Genomic DNA, 27,781 nt, shown 5'->3' on the forward strand with positions numbered 1-27,781 from the left:
CAGTGTTTTCAAAAAGTGTAGAAACATAACATAAGAGGCTAACACGTGTCAGATGCTAGTATCCATGGATTTTGAGAATATGCAGCTACTACCTTGGAGCCTGCCTAAAGATGTCATTATCCAAGATGGCGATCTGGAAGAGGGGGTGTTAAAGGGTGGTCTTGAGATAATTGCCCAGACTTTCATGTCAGGAATTCTTGGCATCTAGCTTCTACCTGTTCCTGGTATGATAGAAGGCTATATATTAGTGAGGGTGATAATGAGCAATAATCCCCATCTAATAAGGACCTTACTTCTCCCTAACAAGAATCTCATTGTGATGTCCAGAACTGTTGAAAAATGCAACTAGTTGCTTCCAATATAAAGATAGGCCTTGCTGGACTTCTCAAATGACTCTCCCAGACTTCTCACGCTGTTCAGGACCTGGTAAGATTTTGCCCAAAGAGTAGAGATAAATAGATCACTTCAGGTCGGCAGGCTGTGACCACTAGGTCAGAGCTTGGATCCCAGTTGCTCAGGGACTATCAGTGATTTGGATGTGGGAACCCCTTATAATTTTTAGAAGTCTGCAGATGACACAATACTTGGTGGGACTGAGGATGCAGAGAGGCTCCAAGGGGAGGTAAAGGCCTAGTGGTATCATTGGACTAGTAATCCAGAGACCCAGGTGAGGTTCTGCAGACTGAGGTTCCTGTCAATCCTGTGAAGTCCTCCTTAGTAACACAAGGGGGCTACTGCAGTCTCAGACCGATCAAGCTGCAGCCTGACATAATCATACCTTGCAGGAAATGTCACAGATGCCACTATCACCATCCTGTCCTGCCAGCAGGACAAACCCAGCAGCTGTATTAGCACAGTGGTATATAGGAAGGAGTTGCCAAGGGAATCGTCAACATGACTTCGGACCATGAGGTCTCATGGCATCAGGTCAACCACAGGCCAGGAAATCTCCCATTGATTACCATGTACCACATTCCACTCCCCCTCCCCCCCCCCCCAACTCAAACCATTCATAGAACATAGAATAATACAGCAGAATACAGGCCCTTCAGTCCTCGATATTATGCCAGCCTTTTATCCTACTCTAAGACCAGACTAACGTATATGCCCTTCATTGTACTATCTTTCATGTGCCTATTCAAGAGTAGTTTAAATGTCCCTAATGTATCTGACTCTACTACCACTGCTGGCAATGCATTCCACACACCCACCACTCTGTTTAAATAACCTACCTGCTGACATTTTCCCTAAACCTTCCTCCAATTACCTTAAAATTATGACCCCTCATGATAGCCATTTCTGTCCTGGGAAAAAGCCTCTGGCTAAGCACTCTATCTATGCCTCTCATCATCTTGTACACATCAATCAAGTCACCTCACCTTTGCTCCAATGTAAAAAGCCCTTGCATAAAGCCTTTGCTCCTTCAACCATTCTTCATAAGACATGCCCTCCAGTCCAGGCAGCATCCTGGTAAATCTCTTTTGCGCCTTCGCTAAAGCTTCCACATCTTCCCTATAATGAGGTAACCAGAGCTGAACACAATATTCCAAGTGTGGTCTAACCAGGGCCCTAGAGAGCTGCAGCATAACCACACAGCTCTTAAACTCAATATCCCTGCTAATGAAAGCCAACACACCATACGCCTTCTTAACAACCCTATCAACCTGGGTGGCAACTTGGAGGGATCTATCAACAAGGACCCTAAGATCCCTCTGTTCCTCCATACTAGCAAGAATCCTGCCTTTAACCCTGTATTCTGCATTCAAATTTGACCTTCCAAAGTGAATCACTTGACACTTTTCCAGGTTGAACTCCATCTGCCGCTTATTAGCCCAGTTCTGTATCCTGTCAATGTCCCGTTGCAATCTACAACACTATCCACAACTCCATCAACCTTTGTGTCTTTGGCAAACTTATTAGCCCATATTTTGAGTTCCTCGTCCAAGTCATTTATAAAAATCACAAAAAGCAGAGGTCCCATAATTGATCCCTGCGGAACATGACTGGTCACCAAGCTCCAGGCTGGATACTTTCCAACTGCCACTGCCTTCTGCCTTCTATGGGCCATGCCTCCTTACTTTTTAAATGAGTCTACCATGAGGAATCTTATCAAACACCTTGCTAAACTCCATGTACAGCACTATTGATCTACCTTCATTAGTGTGTTTTGATACATTCTCCAAGAATTCAGCAAGGTTTGTGAGGCATGACCTGCCTCTCACAAAAGCCATGCTGACCATCTCTAATCAAACTATGATTTTCCAAATAATCATAAATCCTGTCTCTCAGAACCCTCTCCAATTCTTTGCCCATCACAGATGTAAGACTGACTGGTCTAAAGTTCCCAGGATTATCCCGATTCCCTTCCTTGAACAAGGGAATAACATTTGCTACCCCCCAATCATCTGGCACTACTCCAGCGGACAGTACAGACACAAAGATCATTGCCAAAGGCACAGCAATTTCTTCCCTTCTTTCTCTAGTAACCTAGATTATATGCTGTCAGGCCCAGGGGATTTGTCTATCCTTATATTTTTCAAAATTTTCAGCACATACTCCTTATTAACATCAACCTGTTTGAGCATATTAGTCTGTTTCATGCTGTCCTCAGAAACATCAAGTACATTTCACTAGTGAATACTGAAGCAAAGCATTCATTAAGGACCTTCCCTACTTCCTCTGACTCCAGGTACAAGTTCCCTCCATATCCCTGATTGGCCCTACCCTCACTCTGGCTATCCTCTTGTTTCTGCAAAGGGTTTCTGTTTAGGGTTTTCCTTAATCCTACCTGCTAAAGCTTTTTATCCCCCCCTCTAGTTCTCCTAAGTCCATTCTCCTAAGTCCTGGCTATCTTGTAACCATCTAAAGCCCTGTCTAATCTTGCCTCCTCAATCTTAAGTAAGCTTCCTTCTTCCTTTTGACTAGATGTTCCATATCCCTTGTCACCCAAGGTTCTTTCAACCTACCATCCCTTCCTTGCCTCAATGTGACATTCGTTCCCCAAATTGAGATGTCAACCTGGTGAAGTTACAAAACAGGATGACATTCATGTCAAACAGCAAGTAATAGACACAGCTAAGCAATTCTGTAACCAACAAATCAGGTCTAAGCTCTGCACATCATGTCAAGTCTAGTCATGAATGATGTTAGACAATTAAACAACTCACGGGATATCCCTATTCTCAATGATGTGGGAGCTCAACATATCAGTGCAAAAGATAAGGCTGAAACATTTACAACCTTCTGAGTGGATGAACCATCTCACACTCCTCTGAATGGTTCCCTGCATGTCTTCAGACAATTTGATTTACTCCATGTGGTTTGAGTGGAGACACTTTTGCAAAGGCTATGGGCTCTGACAACATTCTGGCAAAAGTCCTGAAGACTTGTGCTCCAGAATTTGTTGCTCCCTGAACCAAGCTATTCTGATACAGTTATCCGACAATATGGAAAATTGCCCAGGTATGTCCTGTACACATAAAGTAGTGCAAATCCAGTTCATCCAATTACCACCCCATCTAATGCCATCGATTATAAGTAAAGTGATGGAAGGTTTTATAAACAGTGCTATCAAGGGAAGGTACTGAAAATGTGTTGCTGGAAAAGCGCAGCAGGTCAGGCAGCATCCAAGGAGCAGGAGAATCGACGTTTTGGGCATGAGCCTTCTTCAGGAAGAAGGGCTCATGCCCAAAACGTCGATTCTCCTGCTCCTTGGATGCTGCCTGACCTGCTGCGCTTTTCCAGCAACACATTTTCAGGTGTGATCTCCAGCATCTGCAGTCCTCACTTTCTCCTATCAAGGGAAGGTGCTGGCCAAGTGGCATTGCAACTACACTATTGCTACAGAAACTCAGCTAATGTTCTGGGGACCTGAGTTTGAATCCTGCCATTGCAGATGGTGGAATTTGAATAAACTTTTTTAAAAATCCTGGGATTAAGTATTAACTGATGACCATGAAACCATTGCTGATTGTTGGGAAAGCCCATCTTGCTCATTAATCTCCTTCAGGGAAAGAACTCTACCATCCTCACGTGGTCTGGCCTACATGTGATTCCACACCCTCAGCAATGTGGTTGATTCTCAACTGCCCTCTGAAATGCCAAGCAAGCCACTCAGGGCAACAGCAGTTAGAGACAGGCAATAAATGCTGGCCAGTCAGAGAAGCCCAGATCCAAGTGAATAAAAATGTAAAGCAGCACTTGCGTAATCTACTCATTGACATTCATTTGGATTCTACCAGGGCCACTCTTGATCTTATTACAGCCTTTAATCAAACATGGACAAAGTGGTTGAATTCCAGAGATGAGTTGAAGTGAGAGTGACTGCCCTTGACAGCAAAGCCACATTTGATTAAGTATGACATAAAGTAGCTCTAACATAACTAGTTTCAATGGAGACTGGGGTATACTCTCCAGAAGTCAGACTTGGCACAACAGAAGATGGTTGAGGTGGTTGGAGGCCAGTTATCTCATTTCTAGGACATCTCTGCAGGAATTTTTCATGGTAGTGTCCTATGTCCAACCATCTTTAGTTGCTTGACCAATGACCTTCGGTATTCAAAAGGGAAGAATAGTTAATAGTACAATATTAAGCACTATTTGCGATTCTTCAGACACTGAAGCAATCCGTGCCCAAATGTAGCAAGACTTCGACAATATCCACACTTGGGCTGACATGAGCAGAAAAGTAAAATTTTCACCACACCGTGCCATGAAATGACCATCTCCAATAAGAAATTCAAATGATCACCCTTGACATTCAGTGGTATCGCCAGCACCAAAGCCCTCAATATCAACATCCTGTTGGTTACCATTGACTAGAAATGGAATTGAACTAGTCATAGGTGGTACTGTGCCTACAATAGCAGACAAGAGGCTAGGAATCTTGACGCAAGTAACTCACATCCTGACTCCCCAAAGCCTGTCCATCTTCTGCAAGGCACAAGTCAGGAGTGTGACAGATTACTCCCCACCTGCCTGGATGATCACAGCTCCAGCAACACTCTAGAAGCTTGACACCGAGCAATACAAAGCAACCTACTATGTTGGCACACGTCAACAGACATTCAGCCCTTCTACTACTGACACTCAGAAGCAGCAATGTGTACTGTCTACAAGATGTAGCGCAGAAATTCACTAAGGCTTCTTATACAGCACTTTCCATGATTATTTCCATCTAGAAAGATAAGGGTAGCAGATACATAGGAACATCACTACCTGCAAGTTCCCCTCCAAAGCACTCACTGCCTTCACTGGGAAATATAATGCTTAGATTGTTTAAAGAAATACAATGGAGCAATTTTTTTATTTTCAAATGGTTAGGTGGGTTATATTTAAAATGTTTTAGGAAACAAGGTAAAATGGACCAAGCGGTTTGTTATGATGCCAAACTGTACAATTGTCACTAATGGATATGATCTTTCAGGGTTGCTGGGTCAAAATCCTGAAACTTCCTGCCTAACAGCTTTGTGGGTGTCAAGATTAGAATGGTGCTGGAAAAGCACAGCAAGTCAGGCAGCATCTGAGGAGCAGGAAAATTGACGTTTCGGGCAAAAGCCTTTCATCAGGGATAGGCAGGGAGCCTCTGGCTTGGAGAGATAAATGGGAGGGGTTGGGGCTGGGGAGAAGATAGCTAAGAGTACAATAGGCGGAATGGAGGTGGGGGTGAAGGTGATAGGTCGGAGAGGAGGGTGGAGTGGATATGTGGGAAGGAAGATCGACAGGTGGGACAGATCATGAGGATGGTGGTAGCAAGACTTCGACAATATCCACACTTGGGCTGACATGAGCAGAAAAGTAAAATTTTCACCACACCGTGCCATGAAATGACCATCTCCAATAAGAAATTCAAATGATCACCCTTGACATTCAGTGGTATCGCCAGCACCAAAGCCCTCAATATCAACATCCTGTTGGTTACCATTGACTAGAAATGATGGTCCATATTGATGCCATGGGATTGAAGTGTTCTGAGGTGAAAGATGAGACGTTCTTCCTCCAGGCGTCGGGTGGTGAGGGAGCAGCAGTGGAGGACGCCCAGGACCTGCATGTCCTCGGCAGAGTGGGAGGGGGAGTTGAAATATTTGGTCACGGGGCGGTGGGGTTGATTGGTGCGTGTGTCCCAGAAATGTTCCCTAAAGTGCTCTGTGACAAGGCGTCCAATCTCCCTAATGTAAGGGAGACTGCATCGGGAGCAATGGATACAATAAATGAAATTGGTGGATATGCAGGTGAAACTTTGATGGATGTGGAAAGCTCCTTTGAGGAGTTGGATGGATGTGAGGCGGGAAGGTTTGGGTGCAAGTTTCGCAATTCTTGTGGTGGCAGGGGAAGGTGCCAGGAGGGGAGGGTAGGTTGTTGTGGGGTGTGGACCTGACCAGGTAGTCAGAGAGGAATGCAGATAGGGGTGGGGAGGGAAATGTATCCCTGGTGGTGGGGTGCGTTTGGAGGTGGTGGAAATGCTGGTGGATGATGTGGTTTATGCGGAAGTTGGCAGGATGGAAGGTGAGGACTGGGGGGTTCTGTCCTTTTTGCGGTTGGAGGGGTGGGGTTTGAGGGCAGAGGTGCGGGATGTGGATGAGATGCGTTGGAGGGCATCTTCAATCACGTGGGAAGGGAAATTATGGTCTTTAAAGAAGGAGGGCATCTGGTGTGTTCGGTGGTGGAATTGATCCTCCTGGGAGCAGGTACAATGGAGGCGGAGGCAGAGGAATTGGGAATACGGGATAGCATTCTTGCAGGATGTAGGGTGGGAAGAGGTGTAATCCACGTAGCTGTGGGAGTCGGTGAGTTTGAAAAAATGTCAGTGTTGAATCGGTCATCATTGATGGAGATGGAGAGGTCCAGGAAGGGGAGAGAAGTGTCAGAGGTGGTCCAGATGAATTTAAGTTCGGAGTGGAATGTGTTGGTGAAGTTGATGAATTGCTCAACCTCCTCGCGGGAGCACGAGGTGGCGCCGCTGCAGTCATCAATGTAGCGGAGGAAGAGGTGGGGAGGGGTGTCAGTGTAACTATGGAAGATGGACTGTTTTACTTAGCCAACAGAGGCATAGCTGGGGCCCATATGGGTGCCCATGGCTACCCCTTTCATCTGGAGGAAGTGGGAGGATTCAAAGGAGAAATTGTTAAGGGTGAGGACCAGTTCAGCCAAATGAATGAGAGTGTCAGTGGAAGGGTACTGGTGGGGACGTCGGGAGAGGAAGAAACGGAAGGCTTGGAGGCCCTAGTCATGGCGGATGAGATGTAGAGAGATTGGATGTCCATGGTGAAGATGAGCTGTTGGAGGCCGGGGAAATGGAAGTCTTGGAGGAGTTGGAGGGCATGGGTGATGTCTCGAACGTTCCTGGACAAGGGGGGATAGGACAGTATCGAGGTAGGTGGAGAAGTGTTCAGTAGGGCAGGAGCAGGCTGAGACAATGGGTCGGCCGGGGTGGTCAGGCTTGTGGATCTTGGGTAGGAGGTAGAATTGGGTGGTGCGGGGTTCCCGGACTATGAGGTTGGAAGCTGTGGGTGGGAGATCTCCTGAGGTGATGAGGTTGTGTATGATCTGGGAGATGTTGGTTTGGTGATGGCAGGTGAGGGGGCGGTAGGAGGAAGTGTCTTAGAGTTGGTGCCTGGCTTGAGCGGTGTAGAGGTCAGTGTGATAAACTACCACTACTACACCCTAGAACTTCTTCTATCAATGATAGTTATTGTGTTTATTCCCTGCCCACCCCCTCCCCCACTCCTCCCACCTACACATACAAATCACCAACAACCCACCCTCCCCCCTTGGCACCTTCCCCTGCCATTGCAGGAATTGCAAAACCTGTGCCCACGCCTCTCCCCTCACCTCCATCAAGGCCCCACAGGCGCCTTCCACATCCATCAAAGTTTCACCTGCACATCCACAGATGTCATTTATCATATCCATTGCTCCCGATGTGGTCTCCTTTACATTGGGGAGACTGGACGCCTTCTCACAGAGCACTTTTGGAAACATCTCTGGGACACCCGCACCAATCAACCCCACCGCCCCGTGACTGAACATTTCAATCCCCCTCCCACTCTGCCAAGGACATGCAGGTCCTGGGCCTCCTCCACTGTCACTCCCTCACCACCCAAACGCCTGGATGAAGAACGTATCATCTTCTGCCTCAGAACTCTTCAACCCCAAGGCATTAATATGGACTTCACCAGCTTCCTCATTTCCCCTCCCCCCACCTCATCCCATTCTAACCTGCCAGCTCAGCACTGTCCTCATTACCTGTCCTACCTGCCAATCTCCCTTCCCACCTGTCCACTCCACCCTCCTCTCAGACCTATAACCTTCACCCCTATCTCCATCTACCTATTGCATTCTTAGCTACCTTCTCCCCAGCTCCATCCCCTTCCCATTTATCTCTTCATCCTGGAGGCTTCCTGCTTCATTCCTGATGAAGGGCTTTCGCCCGAAACGTCGATTTTCCTGGTCCTCAGATGCTGCCTGATCAGCTGTGCTCTAATCTTGACTCTGATTTCCAACATTTTCACCGAGCTTTGTGGGAATATCTACATCAATGGACTACAACAATAAAGAAGGCAGCTCACGAAAATCCTCAAGGGCAACTAGGGTAGCCAATAAATACTGGTAAAAACAATGACTGCAGATGCTGGAAACCAGATTCTGGGTTAGTGGTGCTGGAAGAGCACAGCAGTTCAGGCAGCATCCAAGTAGCTTCGAAATCGACGTTTCGGGCAAAAGCCCTTCATCAGGAATAAAGGCAGTGAGCCTGAAGCGTGGAGAGATAAGCTAGAGGAGGGTGGGGGTGGGGAGAAAGTAGCATAGACTACAATGGGTGAGTGGGGGAGGGGATGAAGGTGATAGGTCAGGGAGGAGAGGGTAGAATGGATAGGTGGAAAAGGAGATAGGTAGGTAGGACAAGTCCGGACAAGTCATGGGGACAGTGCTGAGCTGGAAGTTTGGAACTAGGGTGAGGTGGGGAAAGGGGAAATGAGGAAACTGTTGAAGTCCACATTGATGCCCTTGGGTTGAAGTGTTCTGAGGCGGAAGATGAGGCGTTCTTCTTTCAGGCGTCTGGTGGTGAGGGAGCGGCGGTGAAGGAGGCCCACGACCTCCATGTCCTCAGCAGAGTGGGAGGCGGAGTTGAAATGTTGGGCCACGGGGCGGTGTGGTTGATTGGTGCGGGTGTCCCGGAGGTGTTCCCTAAAGTGCTCTGCGAGGAGGCGCCCAGTCTCCCCAGTGTAGAGGAGACTGCATCGGGAGCAACGGATACAATAAATGATATTAGTGGATGTGCAAGTAAAACTTTGATGGATGTGGAAGGCTCCTTTAGGGCCTTGGATAGAGGTGAGGGAGGAGGTATGGGAGCAGGTTTTACAGTTCCTGCGGTAGCAGGGGAAAGTGCCAGGATGGGAGGGTGGACCTGACCAGGTAGTCACGGAGGGAACAGTCTTTGCGGAAGGCGGAAAGGGGTGGGGAGGGAAATATATCCCTGGTGGTGGGGTCTGTTTGGAGGTGGCGGAAATGTCGGCGGATGATTTGGATTATGCGAAGGTTGGTAGGGTGGAAGTTGAGCACCAGGGGTGTTCTGTCCTTGTTACGGTTGGAGGGGTGGGGTCTGAGGGCGGAGGTGCGGGATGTGGACAAGATGCATTGGAGGGCATCTTTAATCACGTGGGAAGGGAAATTGCGGTCTCTAAAGAAGGAGGCCATCTGGTGTGTTCTGTGGTGGAACTGGTCCTCCTGGGAGCAGAAACGACAGAGGCAGAGGAGTTGGGAATACAGGATGGCATTTTTGCAAGAGGTAGGGTGGGAAGAGGTGTAATCCAGGTAGCTGTGGGAGTCGGTGGGTTTATAAAAAATGTCAGTGTCAAGTCGGTCGTCATTAATAGAGATGGAGAGGTCTAGGAAGGGGAGGGAGGTGTCAGAGATGGTCCAGGTAAATTTAAGGTCAGGGTGGAATGTGTTGGTGAAGTTGATGAATTGCTCAACCTCCTCGCGGGAGCACGAGGTGGCGCCAATGCAGTCATCAATGTAGCGGAGGAAGAGGTGGGGAGTGGTGCCGGTGTAATTATGGAAGATCAGCTGCTCTACATAGCCAACAAAGAGACAGGCATAGCTGGGGCCCATACGTGTGCCCATGGCTACCCCTTTGGTCTGGAGGAAGTGGGAGGATTCAAAGGAGAAATTGTTAAGGGTGAGGACCAGTTCGGCCAAACGAATGAGAGTGTCGGTGGAAGGGTACTGTTGGGGACGTCTGGAGAGGAAAAAACGGAGGGCTTGGAGGCCCTGGTCATGTCGGATGGAGGTGTAGAGGGATTGGATATCCATGGTGAAGATGAGGCATTGAGGGCCAGGGAAACGGAAGTCTTGGAGGAGGTGGAGGGCGTGGGTGGTGTCTCAAACGTATGTGGGGAGTTCCTGGACTAGGGGGGATAGGACAGTGTCGAGGTAGGTAGAGATGAGTTCAGTGGGGCAGGAGCATGCTGAGACAATGGGTCGGCCAGGGTGGTCAGGCTTGTGGATCTTGGGAAGGAGGTAGACCCGGGCAGTGCGGGGTTCCCGGACTATGAGGTTGGAAGCTGTGGGTGGGAGATCTCCTGAGGTGATGAAGTTCTGTATGGTCTGGGAGATGATGGTATGGTGATGGGGTGTGGGGTCATGGTCGAGGGAGTAGTAGGAAGAGGTGACCTCGAGTTGACGTTTGGCTTGAGCGGTGTAGAGGTCAGTGCACCAGACTACCACTGCGCCCCCTTTATCCGCTGGCTTGATGGTGAGGTTGGGATTGGAGCAGAGGGATTGGAGGGCTGCACGTTGTGAGGGTGAGAGGTTGGAGTGGGGGAGGGGGGTAGACAGGTTGACCAGCCAGCTCTACCCAACATCCCATGAGTGAATGAATAGTATCCAGGACAATTCAAACCCTTCATTTCATAATATGAAATGGTAACTGTTGAAGTAATTGATTGCTGTTTCAGAACTGTTACACTATAGTAAGTTGTTTCAACGTTTTCTCTCGAATTCTCCTAGCAAAAAAGAACAATTTGCCAACAGATGTTCCCGATCGAAAGATGTTTCCGCTCTACTGGTCCCCAGACAGACATGGAAATGAATATCCCCCGATAAGAGGAACACCAGATTGTGGACCTGGGCACTATGACACCTATCTTGTATGGAAGAATTTTTAATTTTAACCTTACCATTCATCATACATTGAGAGCATCAATGTAGATACAGATGACAACATGTTGTAAATGTTAGTATTCTATTTTCACAGAAGATGATAAGGAATTGGAGCAGCAGTAGACCAATGACCCATCGAGCCTGTTTCTCATTCAATGTGATCACAGATGATTGATATTCCTTCATTCCACTTTCCTGCCATCTCCCACCTCAATTCTCTTATTTATTAAAAACCTGTCTATTCTGCCTTGAATATACTTATTCAGCCACCCTACAGTCCTCTATGGCAAAGAATTCCACTGATTCACCACCTTCTTATGTGGGAGACCCTTTATTCTGAGATTGTGCTTTCTGGCCCTAAATTGTCCACAAAGGGAAACAACCTTTCTGCTGTTATCCTGTCAAGTCTGCTAAATATTTTGTATTTTTCAATAAGGTCTCCTCATTTTCTTAATCTCTCAACGTATTCAACATAAGCAAATCTTTCCAGACCCAAGACCAACCTAGTAAGCCTTTTCTGAACTGCATCGAACAACAGTAGATCTTCCCTTAGATAAGGGTATCAGAATTGTCCACCATGTTCCAGCTGTGGTCTGATCAGCATCTTGTATAGATTTAACTTTTTTTTAATATTCCATTCCTGATGAAATAAAGGCCCTTCTCTATTACCTGTTGAACTTTGATACTAGCTTTTAGTGATGCATGCATTAGGACACCAAAATCCTGTGCTGTAGTATTCTATTTTCTTTCTTCATTTAAACAGCATTCACTCCTCTTTTCTTCCTGCCAAAGTGAATAACTTCATATTTTTCTGCATTATTTCTACCTATAAAGTTTCTGCCACTCATCTAATCTCTATTTCTTCATGTAGACTCTGATCATCACTATTTGCCTTCCAACCTATTCTTGTATCATCCACAATCTTTGCAATGGGACATTCATTTTCATTTTTCAAGTAATTAATATATATTGTAAATAATTGTGGCTCCACACTGATCCCTGTGGTACTGCACTAATTACAGGTTGCCTTCCTGAAAATGCTCCATTTATCTCAACTCTGAATTCTATTAGTTAGCCAATCCTCTATCCATGCTCATATAATGTTCCCAATACCATATGCTCTTCTTTTATTAAGTAGCCTTATGTAAGGTAGATTATTAAATGCCTTTTGAAAATATAAGAACTATATATTACATCTGCTGGTTCCTCTTTATCAAACCTGCTTGTTTCCTCCTTAAAGAACTTCACTGAGTTTGTCTTGAATCTATGCTGACTCCTTGATTATATTATGAGTTTCTAAATGCTCTGCTATTACACCTTTTATATTAGACTAACATTTCCCCAAATTCAGAGGTAAAGCTGTTTTTCTCGTCTCCCATCTTTTTTGAATAAGGATATTCTCTTGGTAGTTTTTCAGTCCTATGGGACTTTTCCAGATTCTATAGATTCTTGAAAGATTGTGACCAGTGCATCCACTGTCTCCAAAGCTATTCTCTTTAATATCCTCGGATGCAACCCATCAGATCCAGGTGGTATATCAGCCTTTAGCCCCACATATTTCCCTAGTACTTCTTCTATAGATGATAGTTATTGTGTTTATTCCCCCCCAAGACACACAAGTCCCCTCAACCCTTCATTATTTAGTATACTTGAAACACTATTAGTCGTGAAGACTGATACAAAGTATTTGTTCAAATCCTTTGCTATTTCCTGGCTCCCCATTATTTCCCGAGCCTTGTTCTCTAAGGGCCCAATGTTCACTGTCTTCTCTTTTCCTGTTGAGAGTTCTTACATCCGTTTTTGCATTATTTGCTAGTTTACCCTCAGTTTATTTTCTCCCTCCACTTTATGCTCATCTTTTGTAGGCTTTTAAATCTCCAAATCCTCAGAGTTACCTCTAATCTTTGTAACATTGTGTGTCTTTGCTTCACTTTGATCCTGTCCTTAACTTCCCTAGCTACCCAGGGTTGGTTTATTCCTTCCTAGAATCCTTCTTCCTGGAATATATATTTGTATGAGTGATGACGTTTTTGTTTTTTAAAAATCTGCTATTTTTCATCCACCGATTTTTCTGCTCAACCTCTTTCCCATTCCACTCCAGCCAACACTTCTCGTTCCCATGTGTTTACAGTTGCTTCTAACCCAAGTTTCTCATCTTAAGTTTAAAGCTACTGTTCCCAAAATGACTTTTTTTTCTCTTTCATAGTTGATGTGAAGAGCATCCAAATGGAATAACTCCCATCCTGGCACTGGTGGATGAACTGAACCCATTCCCCCTGCACTAATCTTTAAGACACACATTTTACTCCTTGTCTTTATTTACCCCCTGATGAAGGGCTTTTGCCTGAAATGTCGATTTTGCTGCTCCTCGGATACTGCCTAACCTGCTGTGCTTTTCCAGCACCACTCTAATCTAGAATCTGGTTTCCAGCACTTGCAATCATTGTTTTTACCTACTTTATATACTCCCTGCCAATTTGTCAGTGGCTGAGGTGGCTATTGTGAGATTATCATCTCAGATGTTCTACTTTTCACTTTAGCTCCTAACTGTTCAAACTCTTTCAGCTCTGGCTCTAAGATCCTTTCCAGTCCTAAGCAGTTGTTTTTAACCCTGGAACCAGGCAGGCAACATAGCCCGCCAATATACCATGCTCACAGTTGCAGACATATTATCCTCTATCACTACTGGGTTCCTGTTTCCTCCTCCCACTTGGATGGCTTCCTGTACCATGATGCCTTGGTTAGGTCGTTCATTGTCCCTGCAGTCTTTGCTCTCATCCATAGGTTGCAAAACCCTTGCTATTGTTTTACAATTGCAGGGGCCAAAACTTCTCAAGAGCTGCCCCTAGGGTCTCCATATCTGCCTCCCCCATAATCGCACCCTCCTATTCTTGTTCATTAACCCAGCTTGAGTTACCCTAATATAAGGCATATGACTGCCTCCTGAAACAAAGTGTCCAGGTATCCTTTTTCCTTCCTAGTGCAAAACAATGTGTGCAGCTCATAAAAACAAATCCTCAACTCAGATCCAAAGTTGCTCGAGCTTATGGATGTAACTTGCTACAGATCACCAGATCGTTCTGTGGATCATCCCAACTACCACACATTACAACTGCACCACATCAACCAACCTACCATTTCAACATAATCCATGAAATTATTAATTCGAATCACTAGTATCCCTGGTATTTGCATTTTATTGTCAGTTTCCTTTTTAATGTGCTAGAATCAATTTTTTGTCTAACAAGCTATTTCTGATAAAGACTGAAGAGCTGAGCACAAACTCTCGACATTTATTTCCCTTTAAAGACCAGGATATTCACTAATCACTGCATTGCTGGGTAAAAATCAACCAAACCCCTCTCTCCTTTCTCCAGTGAACTTCTTGAGACATTTAACTTTCACACTTTATTGTATGTCACACTTAAGTAGTGAGCCACATTGGGTTGGATACTTATACAGATATATGTTCCACACATGACATGTCAATCTCACTCAGTAAATGAGCATCCAGTTTCAGCCATTTCAGTTAGGTTGCTCTTGCAATATTGCCCTTGAAAATAAGCTTGCTCAAAAACTTCCAACTGCAGAATTAAACAATTTGATTTCACTTTAAGCAAATTACAAATTGCAATCTAAATTAAGTTTGCATAAATTGAAGATTTGGACACTTCCTTACTCAGCAAACGCACACACTCACTCCAAGTGTAAAAGTGAGAGTGGGTTTAATGTTAACAATCAAACCAGGAAGTCTAAGCACCTTTTCAGCAACATGATTCAAATGTTATTACAAAGAACAAAGAAAGTTTACAGCCCAGGAACAGGCCCTTTGGCCCTCCAAGCCTGAGCTGATCCAAATCTACTGTCTAAACCTGTCGCCCAATTCCTAAGCATCTGTATCCCTCTGTTCCCCACCTACTCATGTATCCGTTCAGATAGTGAATCTAACGTGCCTGCCTCTACTACCTCTGGCAATGTGTTCCAGACATTTACCACCCTTTGTGTAAAGTACTTGCCACATATATCCCCCTTAAACTGTTCACCTCTCACCTTGAAAGCGTGACCTCTCATTATTGGATCCCTCAGCCTGGGATAAAGCTTGTCTCTATCCACCCTGTCTATACTCTTCATGATTTTGTAGACCTCAATCGGGTTCCCCCTCAATCTCCTTTTTTCTAATGAAAACAAACCTAACCAACTCAACCTCTCTTTATAGCTAGCACCTTCCATACAACATCCTCATAAACCTCTGCAACCTCTCCAAAGCGTCCACATCCTTTTGCTAATGAGGCGATCAGAACTGTACACAGTATTCTAAATGCGGCCGAACCAATCTCTTATACAATGTTAACAAGACCTGCCAGCTCTTATACTCAATACCCCATCCAATGAAGGCAAGCATACCATATGCCTACTTGACCACTCTATCCACCTGTGCAGCAACCTTCAGGGTACAGTGGACCTGCACTCCCAGATCTCTCTGCTCATCAACTTTTCCCAAGGCCCTTCTGTTCACTGTATAATTGGTTCTAGAATAAGACTTCCCAAAATGCATGGCCTCACATTTGGCTGGATTGAACTCCATCTGCCACTTCTCTGCCCAACTCTCCAGTCTATCTATATCCTCCTGTATTCTTTGACAGTCCCTTATGCTTTCTGCTGCTCCACCAATCTTCATGTCATCTGCAAACTTGCTGACCATACCAACAGTGCCCTCTTCCAGACCATTTATGTATAGCACAAACAGCAGTGGCCCCAGCACTGATCCCTGTGGAACACCACTGGTCTCCTTTCTCCATTTCAAGCAATTCCCTTCAACTACTACTCTCTGTCTCCTGTTATTCAATCGGTTCTTTATCCACCTAGCTAGAAAACCCTGCACACCATGTGATTTCACTTTCTATATTAGTTTACAATGGGAAACCTTATCAAACACCTTACTAAAGTCCATGTGTATGACATCTGTAGCCCTTCCTTCATCCATCAACTTGGCCACTTCCTTAAAGAACTCTATTAAGTTGGTGAGGCATGATCTCACCCACACAAAACCATGTTGCCTATCACTGATAAACCCATTCTTTTCGAAATATAAATAGATCATATTCCTCAGTACCTTCTCCAGTAACTTTCCCACCACTGACGTCAGGCTCACTGGTCTGTAGTTACCCAGAATATACCTACTACCCTTCTTGTACAGGGGGACAACATGAGCAATCTTTCAGTCCTCCAGCACCTCACCTGTGCTTAAGGATGCCACAAAGGTATCTGTCAGCAATTTCCTAGCTATTTCCTCTCTTGGTTTCTTCAGCAACCTTGGATAGATCGCATCTGGTTCTGGAGATTTGTCCTCCTTAATAACGTCTCGCCTACCCAACACATCTTCCCTACTTATGTCAATGTGATCCAGACTAATCAAACTTCTATCTCTAATCTCAACATGCATCATGTCCCTTTCCTCAGTGAACACTGATGCAAAGTAATCATTCAGAATTTCACCCATTCTCTCAGGTTCGACACACAGCCTTCCTTCCTTACCATTTAGTGGACCAATCCTTTCCGTAATTAACCGCCTACTTCTTATATACGAATAAGAGGCTTTGGGATTCTCCTCAATTCTGCCCGCTAAATCTATTTCATGACCCCTTTTAGCCCACTTGATTCCTTGTTTAAAACTGGTTCTACTCTAATAGTATTCTCCCAGGGCCTGTTCTGTTCTTAGCTGCCTGGACCTTATGCACATTTCCCTTTTCCTCTTGGTTAGTCATACGATTTCTCCTGTCATCCACGGTTCATGAATTTTGCCTTTCCAATCCTTTGCCTTCAATGGGACGTACCTATCCTGCTCTTTTTTTAACCTATCTTTGAAAGCCTCCCACATATTAAATGTGGACTTCCCGTCAAATAGCTGTATCTAATCCACATTTCCCAGCTCCTGCCTAATTTTGATATAATTGGCATTGGCCCAGCTTAGTACTCTTCCCTCAGGACCACTCTCATCTTTGTCTACGAGTATTCAAAAACTTACAGAATTGTGGTCACTGTTTCCAAAGAGATTCCCCACCGCAACTTCTACCACCTGGCCTGGCTCATTCCCCAACACCAGGTCCAATATGACCCCTTCCCTCGCTGGACTATTGACATATTGCTCTAGAAAACTCTCCTGGATGCTTCTTACAAATTCTACCCCATCCAGACCTCTGACACTAAGTGTATCCCAGTCAATGTTGGAAAAATTAAAATCTCCCATCACCACTACTATATTGCCTCTACATCTTTCCATAATCTTAGCCAGATAGAAGTTAATGTTATTTGATGATAAAGATAACCCATTCAGTTTATATGGAGGTTTAAGCTGCAGGCAACTGGGTTAGTGATGGAAGCAGCTTATAAGGATGATGCGCCATATTTAATTAAACCCTTAATCTAAAGCCAAGAGAGGAGAAGGAGGAGCTCCAGTTCACAACTCTGCTCTTAACCAGTGTGAACTTATGAGATGCGATCTACAATATGTAGCACCTTGAAAGTTTTGAGAAAAAAACTGAATGAAATAATGAGTGCTCACGTACCGGCTTCCTCCAGCTGCTATGTGCAGAAGTATTGGAAATACTTTTGTGAATATTTTCTTCTTTACTATTTCCAGAAAAAGAACCATAAATCCATTGTTTTATGTTTAGGATTTCATTGGAGTTATCAAACAAAAATAATCCTTGCAATTTATCTTCAACTCCTTCGTGGACTGACCAGAACATATTGTGAGTCTAGAGTCTCAGATAGACTAAATTGAATCAAGTTAGATTTCTTTCATTAAAGGACATTTGTGAACCAATTCAGTTATTTTCCAAAAACCTGTTAGATTTATGGACACTCTTTCCAGTTTATTTAAAAATTCTGATTTATTTAAGTAATTAAAGTTAAATTCCTGCAATTTATTCGATTTGAATTATCATCTTGGGACTATTAGTTTTTCTGGTGTGTTACTCCAATGGTATAAACTCCATGCTATCATATCACAAATCTCAATTGGTCTCTGATTTATGTTTTATTTTGCAGACAAACAGTTTGATTGACAACTTAGAAAGGAAACCGGAGAGTAAAATGGGATACACTCTAGGGGCAAGAACGTCAGTTCGATTTCTGCCAAAGGTAGGCTATGAATTTGCAATAAGAATGAATTTAAAAAATTCATATATGTATTTCGATAGTTTAATTTGAACAATCTGACAGCAAAATTTTATAAAGGTGGAAGACTGGCTGCCTAAGAGGGTGAGAATATTCAATCCTGAAATTCAACTAAGGAAACCTGAAAACTGCTGCTGCTTATGATAAAAGAGTATTGTTTTAAAAGATTGTCATGTTTTATGTGGTTAGCCATGATCTGTGTCTATAATCAGACACTCCAGATGACTCAATGTCTGTTTCAGAATGGATGGAAGGCAAAGACTTCAGACCAGTGCTCAATGTAATCAATGTACAACACCATTATTTTGTATCTTTTCTCAGCTTTAACTTCTTCTGGTCTCTTTCTGGACTGAGGAGGAATGCAGGTATCATAGTGCCATTCCATTCTGCTGTCAAAGCTGATGCTGGGAAGTAAAGGCATGTGTGTTTAATGTGGCTTTGCTACTGATTGTTTCCTTTGTCTTAACTCAGACCTTTAAGAGATTAGAATGTTGCTGCAGTTGAATTGCAAGACCTACGTTCTGGTCATTTAGTAGCATGTGTACACCAACTTCAATGTCATGATTCTCTTACATCTCTAGGGTTACTTCTTCGCTGGAGGTAGTCTTTGCCTAGTCATTTAATTGAACTGACTGGGTCCAGGAAAAGGTGATAGAGATGGTGCCAATCACTGAGTCTCTTGCCTTAATGGGACCTGTGCTCGGAAAACTGCTGCCCCCTTTCTCAAGTGATGACCTGTCAGAGGAAGGCGGTCGTCATTCATGAGAGATGGATTGTTACGAGCTGCTCCTTCAAATACTGGCTGTTTCTCATCAACAATTGCTAAAACGAGTCTGTGAATGGCCAAATTGCATGCAATTGTCTGACAAAGCCATGTTTGTAAAGTGTATCGTACTGATTCCTGAGTTTTCAATGTGATTTTTTAATAGAGGCATGGAGTGCAAAAGCAAATAATTAGTAGTGAATCCTCATAAAAGAATTCAACAACACTGTGATTACAGTTTCCAATTCAGGGCATTAGAAGAATGTAAAGGTTTAGTAGAGGGTTCAGAAGTGATTTAGCTGAATAGCTCCAGGGATAAGGGTTCACTGAGAATCTGGTCTTGTTCTTCTTAGAGCCAAGAAGCCTAAGGGGATTTTATGGAGAGTATGAAGGGTGCAGCTAGAATAAAAAATACTGACTAAAGGATTGACAATCAAGTAGCATAGAATTATTGCAATTTAGGTCAAAGGTTATACAAGGAAATGTGCTTAGAAGTTGTAGCACACTCTTTCCCTGATATTGCGATGGATAGAGATTCAAATGAGAGTTGAAAATGTAATTAGTTAGTTGTTGGTGATAGATGAATAGAGAAAAAAAACATGAGGATGGGCAGGGTGATAATGATAGGACTGATTGGATATATCTTGGAAAGTATTGGCACATGCTCGATGGTGTGAATGTGCTGCAGGACTATAGGTTCAGACTGCATCATGAAGGTGTTTGACAAGAAGCTATTGAGGGTTTAAAAGAGGATGCCAGGAAGTCAGAGGAATGTGAGCAAGGTTCCTGGAAACAAAAGAAGGCCAAGGTGCACAAGTTCTCTCTCCAGGCTCTCTGAATTGACTCCGAATATGTTGCTCATACATTTACATTGATACTTAATTTAAACTGCCAGTTGAAATGTTTGATCACTGCACAGCAAAGCTTTTTTTAAAATGAAAGAAAACACACAATGCATTGATCTGACCAATGTGCTTTCTGATGTATTCTTGTAGCTTCCTAACTCTTTGAAGAATTTATACCATGACACATTACCTTTATTTTTGTTGTTATTTCTCCATCGTTTTATCTCAGTTACCGTTTCCTCTGTATCACCTTTTTGGTTTCTCTTTTGGCAGTTGTTTCATTCTCATTACCTTCATTTTGTCTTTCCCTATCTTCTTGCTTTTTGCGTATGTTTTTCATTTGTCTCTACTGCTGTTTTGTGAATTGTATCTTCTTTTTTTTAACCTACTCTCAACAGCTGACTATATCACCTGGTCCTGCAGTATATCAGAGAAGATTGGGAAGGGAGCGAACTTTCAAGCCTTCCAGTGCACCATTTGGTTCTTCAACTCCAAGAAGCAGAGAGAGTTCATTGAATAAATTGGTGGTTCCTGGGTATGTAAAGCTATTAAAAGATAGAATGATACTTAACTGTAACTGATCTCGTCATTTACAGAAAGTGTGAAGTTTTCAGCTAGAGTTGTTTTCTTTGTGGCTTTAGTAAAATTAGGAGTCAACAATAATGAACTAGATCCATGTCCACTATACATCATATTCACAGTGGTGTCATAAAATGATTGCAGACACTAGTTTCTAATAATGACTTCCATTACCTGAAAAATGTTGCCTTTGGAGAGATCGTTTGTTTTTGTTTGTACATCACTGTATCAGTGCCATACTTGGGGTTCATATAAACATACAAAATATAAGCAGAAGTAGACCACTGGGCATCTTGAACTGCTCCATTATTAAATAAGATCATTGCAGATCTATTTCTTTGTGGCACATGGACATCGTTGGCTAGCTAGAATTTATTGCCCATCTCTAGTTGCCTTGAGAAAGTAGTGATGAGCTGCTTTCTTGAACCGCAGCACTCTGTGTGCTGTAGGTGGATCACAGAGAGAGAATTCCAGGATTTTGACCCAGGGACAGTGAAGGAATGGTGATATATTTCCAAGTCAGGATGGTGAGTGGCTTGGCTGGGAACTTGGAGCTAGTGGTATTCCCATGTATCTGCTGCCCTTGTCCTCCTTGATGGAGGGTATTGTGGGTTTGGAAGGTACTTAAGATCTTTTTGTTTTATTGAATTCCATTTTCCCATCTAGCCCTAATAACCCTTGATTTCCCCTGTCTAGCAAGCATTTATCCATAAAATCCTTTGTTAAATATTTCCTCAAAATTGATGTATTTAGTTGACTTATAGGTAAAACTTCATGGATGGATAATAACTAAAATGAGACACTGAGGGCTCAACATTTTGTATGAAAACAAACTGAGCAAGATAATTCATGTAGAATTTTTAAACAAATTTAAACAAATACTCTTATTTTGGATGAATTGCATTTTTTAAAATCCAGCTTTACCACAATGTGCACTGAACCTACTTTAGATATTGCAGACACAAATAATAAAGTTACATTATTTTTAAAAAATGGGATTGGATTAATCTGTATATCCAGGACTAACATGTGAATTTTGTGAATTTGTAGCCCTGGTACATATCACCCTAATGAACAAAGGAACCAGCATGTAACATGGCCAATGAAATTTGGTGCTCCAGACTGGAATTTGGTTCCTGCTCCAAAAAAGCGAACATTGAGAATTGAGGTATGACTAAAATAGTGTTAGAAATGTCCTCTGAGCCTAATCAGCTAAACATGGACAAGAATTGCAAGGACTGGAGGGATATATTGCAAGATATGGAGAGATATTATGCAAGGGATATGAACTAAGGGTAGATAGAAAAGATTAGTTTAATTTGGAGCCATGTTTGGCACAAGGGCCAAAGGGCCTGTTCCTGCACTGTATTAGTTTTATGTTCTATGAATTAAGGCAACATTTTGCAGGTACAGTCATAGATTCATACAACACAGGAACAGACCCTTTGGTCCAACTCGCCTGCGTCTAGTAGACATCCAATCTGTCCTAGTCCCATTTGCCAGCATTTGACCCTATATCCCTCTAAATGTTTCCTATTGTACCAGCCTCCACCACTTTCGTAGACATTCCATAAATGCACCACACCCTGTGTGAAAAAGTTACCCCTCAGATCCTTTGACTGGAAATCTGAAACAAATGCAGAGAATGCTGAAGACAATCCGCCAGTCTGGCAGCACATGTGGAGAAAGAAACAGGGTTAATGTTTCTGGTATGCCTGGCATAGATAGATGTATAAAACTATGAGAGGCATTGATAGGTAGGTAGGAAGGATAAAGTCATAGAGCTGTACAGCACGGAAACAAACCCTTCGTCCAACTCATCCATGCTGACCAGATATCCCAACCTAACCTTGTCCCATTTGCCGGCACTTGACCTATATGCCTCTAACCCCTTCCCATTCATATACCTGTCCAGATGCCTTTTAAATGTTGTAATTGTACCAACCTCCACCACTTCCTCTGGCAGCTCATTCCATACACGTATTACCCTCTGCGTGAAAAGGTTGCCCCTTAGGTCCCTTTTTTCTTTCCCCTGTCACTCTAAACCTATACCCTCTAGTTCTGGACTCCCCCATCCCCAGGGAAAAGACTTTGTCTATTTACCTTATCCATGCCCCTCATGACTTTATAAATCTCTATAAGGTCACGCCTCAGCCTCCCATGCTCTAGGGAAAACAGCCCCAACCTATTAAGCCTTTCCCTTAAGCTCAAATCCTCCAACCCTGGCAACATCCTTGTAAATCTTTTCTGAACCTTTCAAGTTTAACAACATCCTTCCAACAGGAAGGAGACCAGAATTGCACACAATGTTCCAAAAGTGGCCTAACCAATGTCCTCCCACAACATGACCTCCCAACTCCTGTACTCAATATTGTGACCAATAAAGGAAAGCATACCAAATGCCTTCTTCACTATCCTATCTATCTGTGATTCTACTACTCATGGAGCTAGGAAGCTGCACTCTAAGGAGATCTTTTCTCCTTTGTGGAGGAATCAATGATCAAGGACCATAGATTTATGGTAAGAGGCAGGAAATGTACAGGACATAGAACATAGAACAGTACAGCACGGAACAGGTCCTTCAGCCGACAATGTTGTGCCGACCACTGATCCTCATGTAAGGTAAACCTAATGTACGAACCCTCAAATTTCTGTGACCATATGCAGGTCCAGCAGTCTCTTAAATATCCCCAATGACCTTGCTTCCATGCAAGGAATTTTTATTTTCACTCAGAAGGTAGTGGGAACCTGAAACACATTTTCCGTAAGATTGGTAAAGGCAGAAATCCTCATAATTAGTTGTGCATTTGTAATGCCAAGGCATATAAGGTAAATGATGGAAGATGGGATTAGAATTGTTAGGTAGTTATTTCTTGACCGTCACACACTCAATGGGCTGAAGGGCCTTTCTCTGTGCTGCAGATCTCTATGACTCTTCTTCAGAACGTCCGTCTAAATAAGAATTATACCAGACTGAAAACATCAGCTATTTCTCTTGTTTCAAGTGTTTTGTGTTTATCCTGCCAAGAACTAAGTGGTTTAAAATATTACAGAAGAGATTTCTAATCATTCTGATATTAAACACTTGTAATATTTGACCTAAGAGTTAAATCATGTGGCTCTTGAGATAACATGCAAGCTTTTCTGATTTCATGAATGATGCCTTACCAAAATACAACTGAGGTCATGCAAACCTAGGAACTCAAGTTTGATTATACTGACTTTGTATTAGGCTGGTTAATCTCTGCTGAAATGGCACTGAGGTGGGCTTCAGCGTGCCTGGTCAAGAGAAGGGAAATCCAGCTGGGGTTTCCTTTCTTGATCACTGTTCAGCTGTATGTTGGAAATTTGTGGTTGCCAGTTGAGGATTAAACTCAGACGTTACATGCCATAATCTGGTAACTTGATAATGCGTACTATCCATAAATTTTCACAAGAATGGCCATTTGAGTGAGGTACCAGCATACGTCTAATACCTATAGAAAATATCAGCATGATTCAGAACCTTCAGAAGCAGTAAAAGAAAATAATACATTTGATTTTAAAAAAATAATTTTAAAAGTTGTTTTATTTTTAGCTTGCCAGTGACAAAGAATTCCGGAAACACAGGAACAGAGTGGCATATTTCAGCTTGTACTTCTCATAATTAAATATAATTCTAATGTCTGAATGCCAGTCGTCACTATGCCAAAACATGATGTTTCAAGCGTACAAATATTGATTTAAAGAGGGGATAATTCATATAAATGTGTGATTTTTGCTGTTTTTAACATTTTATTCTGTAATTATGTGCCTGTGTCATGAATCTCATTAAACATATTCAACTTTCTGAATAAATTAGTTTCTACATGTCAGTGTTAAAATGTATTTTATTCACACAGTTGAAGAATGAAATGTCTCAAAGCACAGTAAGATAGTTAAAAATCACAAAACACCAGGTTATAGTCCAACAGGTTTAATTGGAAGCACACTAGCTTTCGGAGTGACGCTCCTTCATCAGCTAGTGTGCTTCCAATTAAACCTGTTGGACTATAACCTGGTGTTGTGTGATTTTTAACTTTGTACACCCCCAGTCCAACACCGGCATCTCCAAATCACAGTAAGATAGGTTGACATTACAATGAATTGGCCAAAACCTGAAATGTCACTTTGACTGTACAGGTTTTTCTGTACAGTCAGGTTGTGAGTTGTATCCCTAATGTAGGATGTCAGCATAATTCTAAGATGACATTCCAGATACTGAGGGGGTGCTTCATTACCAGTCTTTTGAAAGTGATGTCAGATCAATTAAGATAAATATGTAAGATTTCATACCTCTTTAAAAGAATCCAAAGTATTGCAGATGCTGGAAATATGAAACAAGAACAGAAATTGCTGGAAAATTGTAGCAGATCTGGCAGCATCTGAAAAGAAAGTACAGCTACGATTCAAGTCTGTTGACTCTTCAACAGAACTGTTAACAGTGAAGAAAAAGTGGCATTTGTGCTGAAGTTGAAATTTTTGGTGGTGAGGATGGGACAAAGATGAGTGGATAGGTAGAGATGGAGCTCAGACAGAAATATAAAAGGACAGGTAAACAAAGAGATTTTGGATATCAGGCCAGGACAGAAGAAAAATTGAATAAGTAATATGAGCTAAGAGTACGAGAAAATGGGTGAGCTGTACTGAATGTAACCATATCATGTGATAATGGATTTAGGAGTATGTGAGAATGGGTGGCTGTTGCCAAGCATGTCATTTCCCTTTGGGGGAATACTGCAACAACTAGGACTTGACATCAACTTCAAAACTTTTGCAGCCTGATTCCATCTTTCCATGTTTTTACAACTCCACACCTGCTCTTGCCATGACATGGATTGATTTTAGCAGTTACAGTTTTTCTTCTACCCTGACTATCTATCCCCTAATTTCCTTGTTTATCCACCAATGTCCCTTTCTCTCACTCTGGGCTCCATCTCCTCTGATTCACTCACCTCTCCCTTTGGAAACCTCTGTCACCCCTCAAATGTGACTTCAGCATAAATACCATTTTATCCTAGCTGTTAACGCTTCTGATGAAGAGTCACTGAACTCGAAACGTTGACTCTGCTTTTCTTCCCACATATGCTTCCAGACCTGTTGAGTTTCTCCAGCAATTTGTTTTTGTTTCAGATCACAATGCTTTTAGGAAAGAATTTTAAGGTTGATAACGTAGTGACAATATTATTTCCAAATCAGGATGATCTATGGTTTAGAGGAAAATTGCACTTTGATGGCACCTTCTAAACCCATGACTTTCACCACCTAGGAGGACAAAGGTAGCAGATGCATGCATACACCAGAAAGGAATTGCTGATACTTCAAATATATTTATTGGCTTTGAGATATTTTAAGAATAAATACAATCATTTTCATGGTTCTTTTCAATGGATATATACGAAATGCCTCTGAATAAGCTACCCATACATCAAGGGGAGAAAAATAGCTTCACTCACATGACATTCTAGTCTTTTCCTGAAGCCATTTTTTTTACAAAAATGTGTCCTGTTATATTATAAAAGTGCATAGAATTATTACTCCTGTACCATTGATCTTTTCTCTTTAATGTACAGATACATTTTTCTTCATATTGTCATCAGAAAAAAGACTGAATGTTATGATCAAATTGCACAAGCCAGTTGTGGGATAGAAATACAAGTTGCAGAAAGTTTTGAAAAAGCAATTGAAAGATTTGTCTTTTGCTTTATTGTTAAAGAAAATTGGAATAGGTTGATGGTTTGTGCCTTGTGACTCAATCAAGAAGAAATGAAAGGGTCCTTTAAAAAGTTCTGGCGTAGATTATTGTAGTATAATAAAGTCTAATGTGGTTTTCCACTTTGGTAGCAAAAAGAGGAAGGTAGATTATCTGAATAGTGATAGAATCGGAAAGGGCAAGGTGCTATGAGACATGTACAACAGTCATTAAAATTAAGCATGAAGGTGCAACAGACAGTGAGAAAGGCAAATGGTATGTTGGCTTTCATAGTAAGAAGATTTGAATAGAGGAGCACAGATTTCTCGCTGTAACTGTACAAGTTTTTGGTGAGACCACACCTGGAGTATTGTGTGCAGTTTTGGTCTCTTTCCCTGAAGAAGGATATCTTGGCTAGGAAGGGAGTGCAACAAAACATTTACTAGATGGATTCTTGGAATGACAGGAGTAATGTATGAAGACAGACTGGATAAATAGGTCTATATTCACTGTAGTTAAGAGTATGAGGGCTGTCTCATAAAAACTTACAGGATAAACACAGGAAGGATGTTCCCAATGACCAGGGAGTTGAGACTAGGTGTTATACTCTGGGAATAAGAGGTATGCCGATCAGGACTGTGATAAGGAAAGATTTCTTCACCCAGAGAGTCGCAACCTAGTGGAATTCTCTGCCACAGAAAACAGTTGAGGTCAAAACATTGATTATTTTCAAGAAATTAGATGTAATTCTTCTTGTAAAAGGGATCAAACAATAGGGGGAGAAAGTGAGGATAGGATGCGGAATTAGATAATTAGCCATGTGCATTGAATAGCAGAGCAGACTATTGCTGGATAGTGTCATCCCTTCCATTCTCAATCCTGAGCAGCAAAATGAAAATCATGTTTTATCACTATCATCCCTACTTACAAATCTCACAGTCCAAAAATTATGATGGTCGCAAATCTTGGTAGGGAATCCATTGTCTTCTATTATTGCTTCAAAAATTATTTTATTTTGTGCAATTGTAATTAGATGTACTCTCTTCTGCAACCACCATGTACGCAAATTCATTTTTGCCTGTGTTCAAATAAACACTGCACATATGTATTTTTTTAAACATGGGGAAAATGAAACTGATTTAGCCATTGCTTGTGAGAATTAAATTAAAATACATAATTTTCATTGTTTTCATTTCTTGAAAAAGCTCATCACAGGTTTTTCTTTTCAGTATGGTGTAATGTTTTAAACTGATACTGAAAGGAAGATGCTTTCATTAAATTGTTTCAATAAAATGTAGTGAACCAGAGCAGAATCATTTGATGTCCTTTATGTAGCTAGATTATAAGAAATGAAAACTATGTACAATGGCTTGTACTTCATTGCCGTCACTGTCTTGTTGCACATCATGATGACTGCATGGTTTGCGGAACTTAACAAAAACAATTAATGTTTCGGAGATAGCGCACATTCAATCATCCACCTTTTTGTACATTGTTTTGACAATTGGCTAATCTCAAGGGCAACAGGAAACTGCACAGAGCATG

General features: G+C 42.5%; 1 protein-coding gene across 2 annotated transcripts in view; it reads left to right on the top strand.

The window, feature by feature from the left end:
- The window catches only part of LOC140467373 (ciliary microtubule-associated protein 3-like), a 31,547-nt gene extending 7,089 nt beyond the window's left edge, over positions 1-24,458 (top strand). For both annotated transcript variants that reach the window (XM_072563690.1, XM_072563691.1), the window contains exons 2-6: positions 11,008-11,147; positions 18,211-18,303; positions 20,346-20,482; positions 21,577-21,694; positions 24,104-24,458. In XM_072563690.1, coding sequence (XP_072419791.1) covers positions 11,008-11,147; positions 18,211-18,303; positions 20,346-20,482; positions 21,577-21,694; positions 24,104-24,172 — 557 coding nt within the window. In that variant the 3' untranslated portion in view covers positions 24,173-24,458. The remainder of the gene's footprint in view (positions 1-11,007; positions 11,148-18,210; positions 18,304-20,345; positions 20,483-21,576; positions 21,695-24,103) is intronic.
- The last annotated feature ends 3,323 nt before the right edge of the window (positions 24,459-27,781 follow it).

This window comes from Chiloscyllium punctatum, chromosome 45 (assembly GCF_047496795.1).
Source record: "Chiloscyllium punctatum isolate Juve2018m chromosome 45, sChiPun1.3, whole genome shotgun sequence".
NCBI classification, from domain to species: domain Eukaryota; kingdom Metazoa; phylum Chordata; class Chondrichthyes; order Orectolobiformes; family Hemiscylliidae; genus Chiloscyllium; species Chiloscyllium punctatum.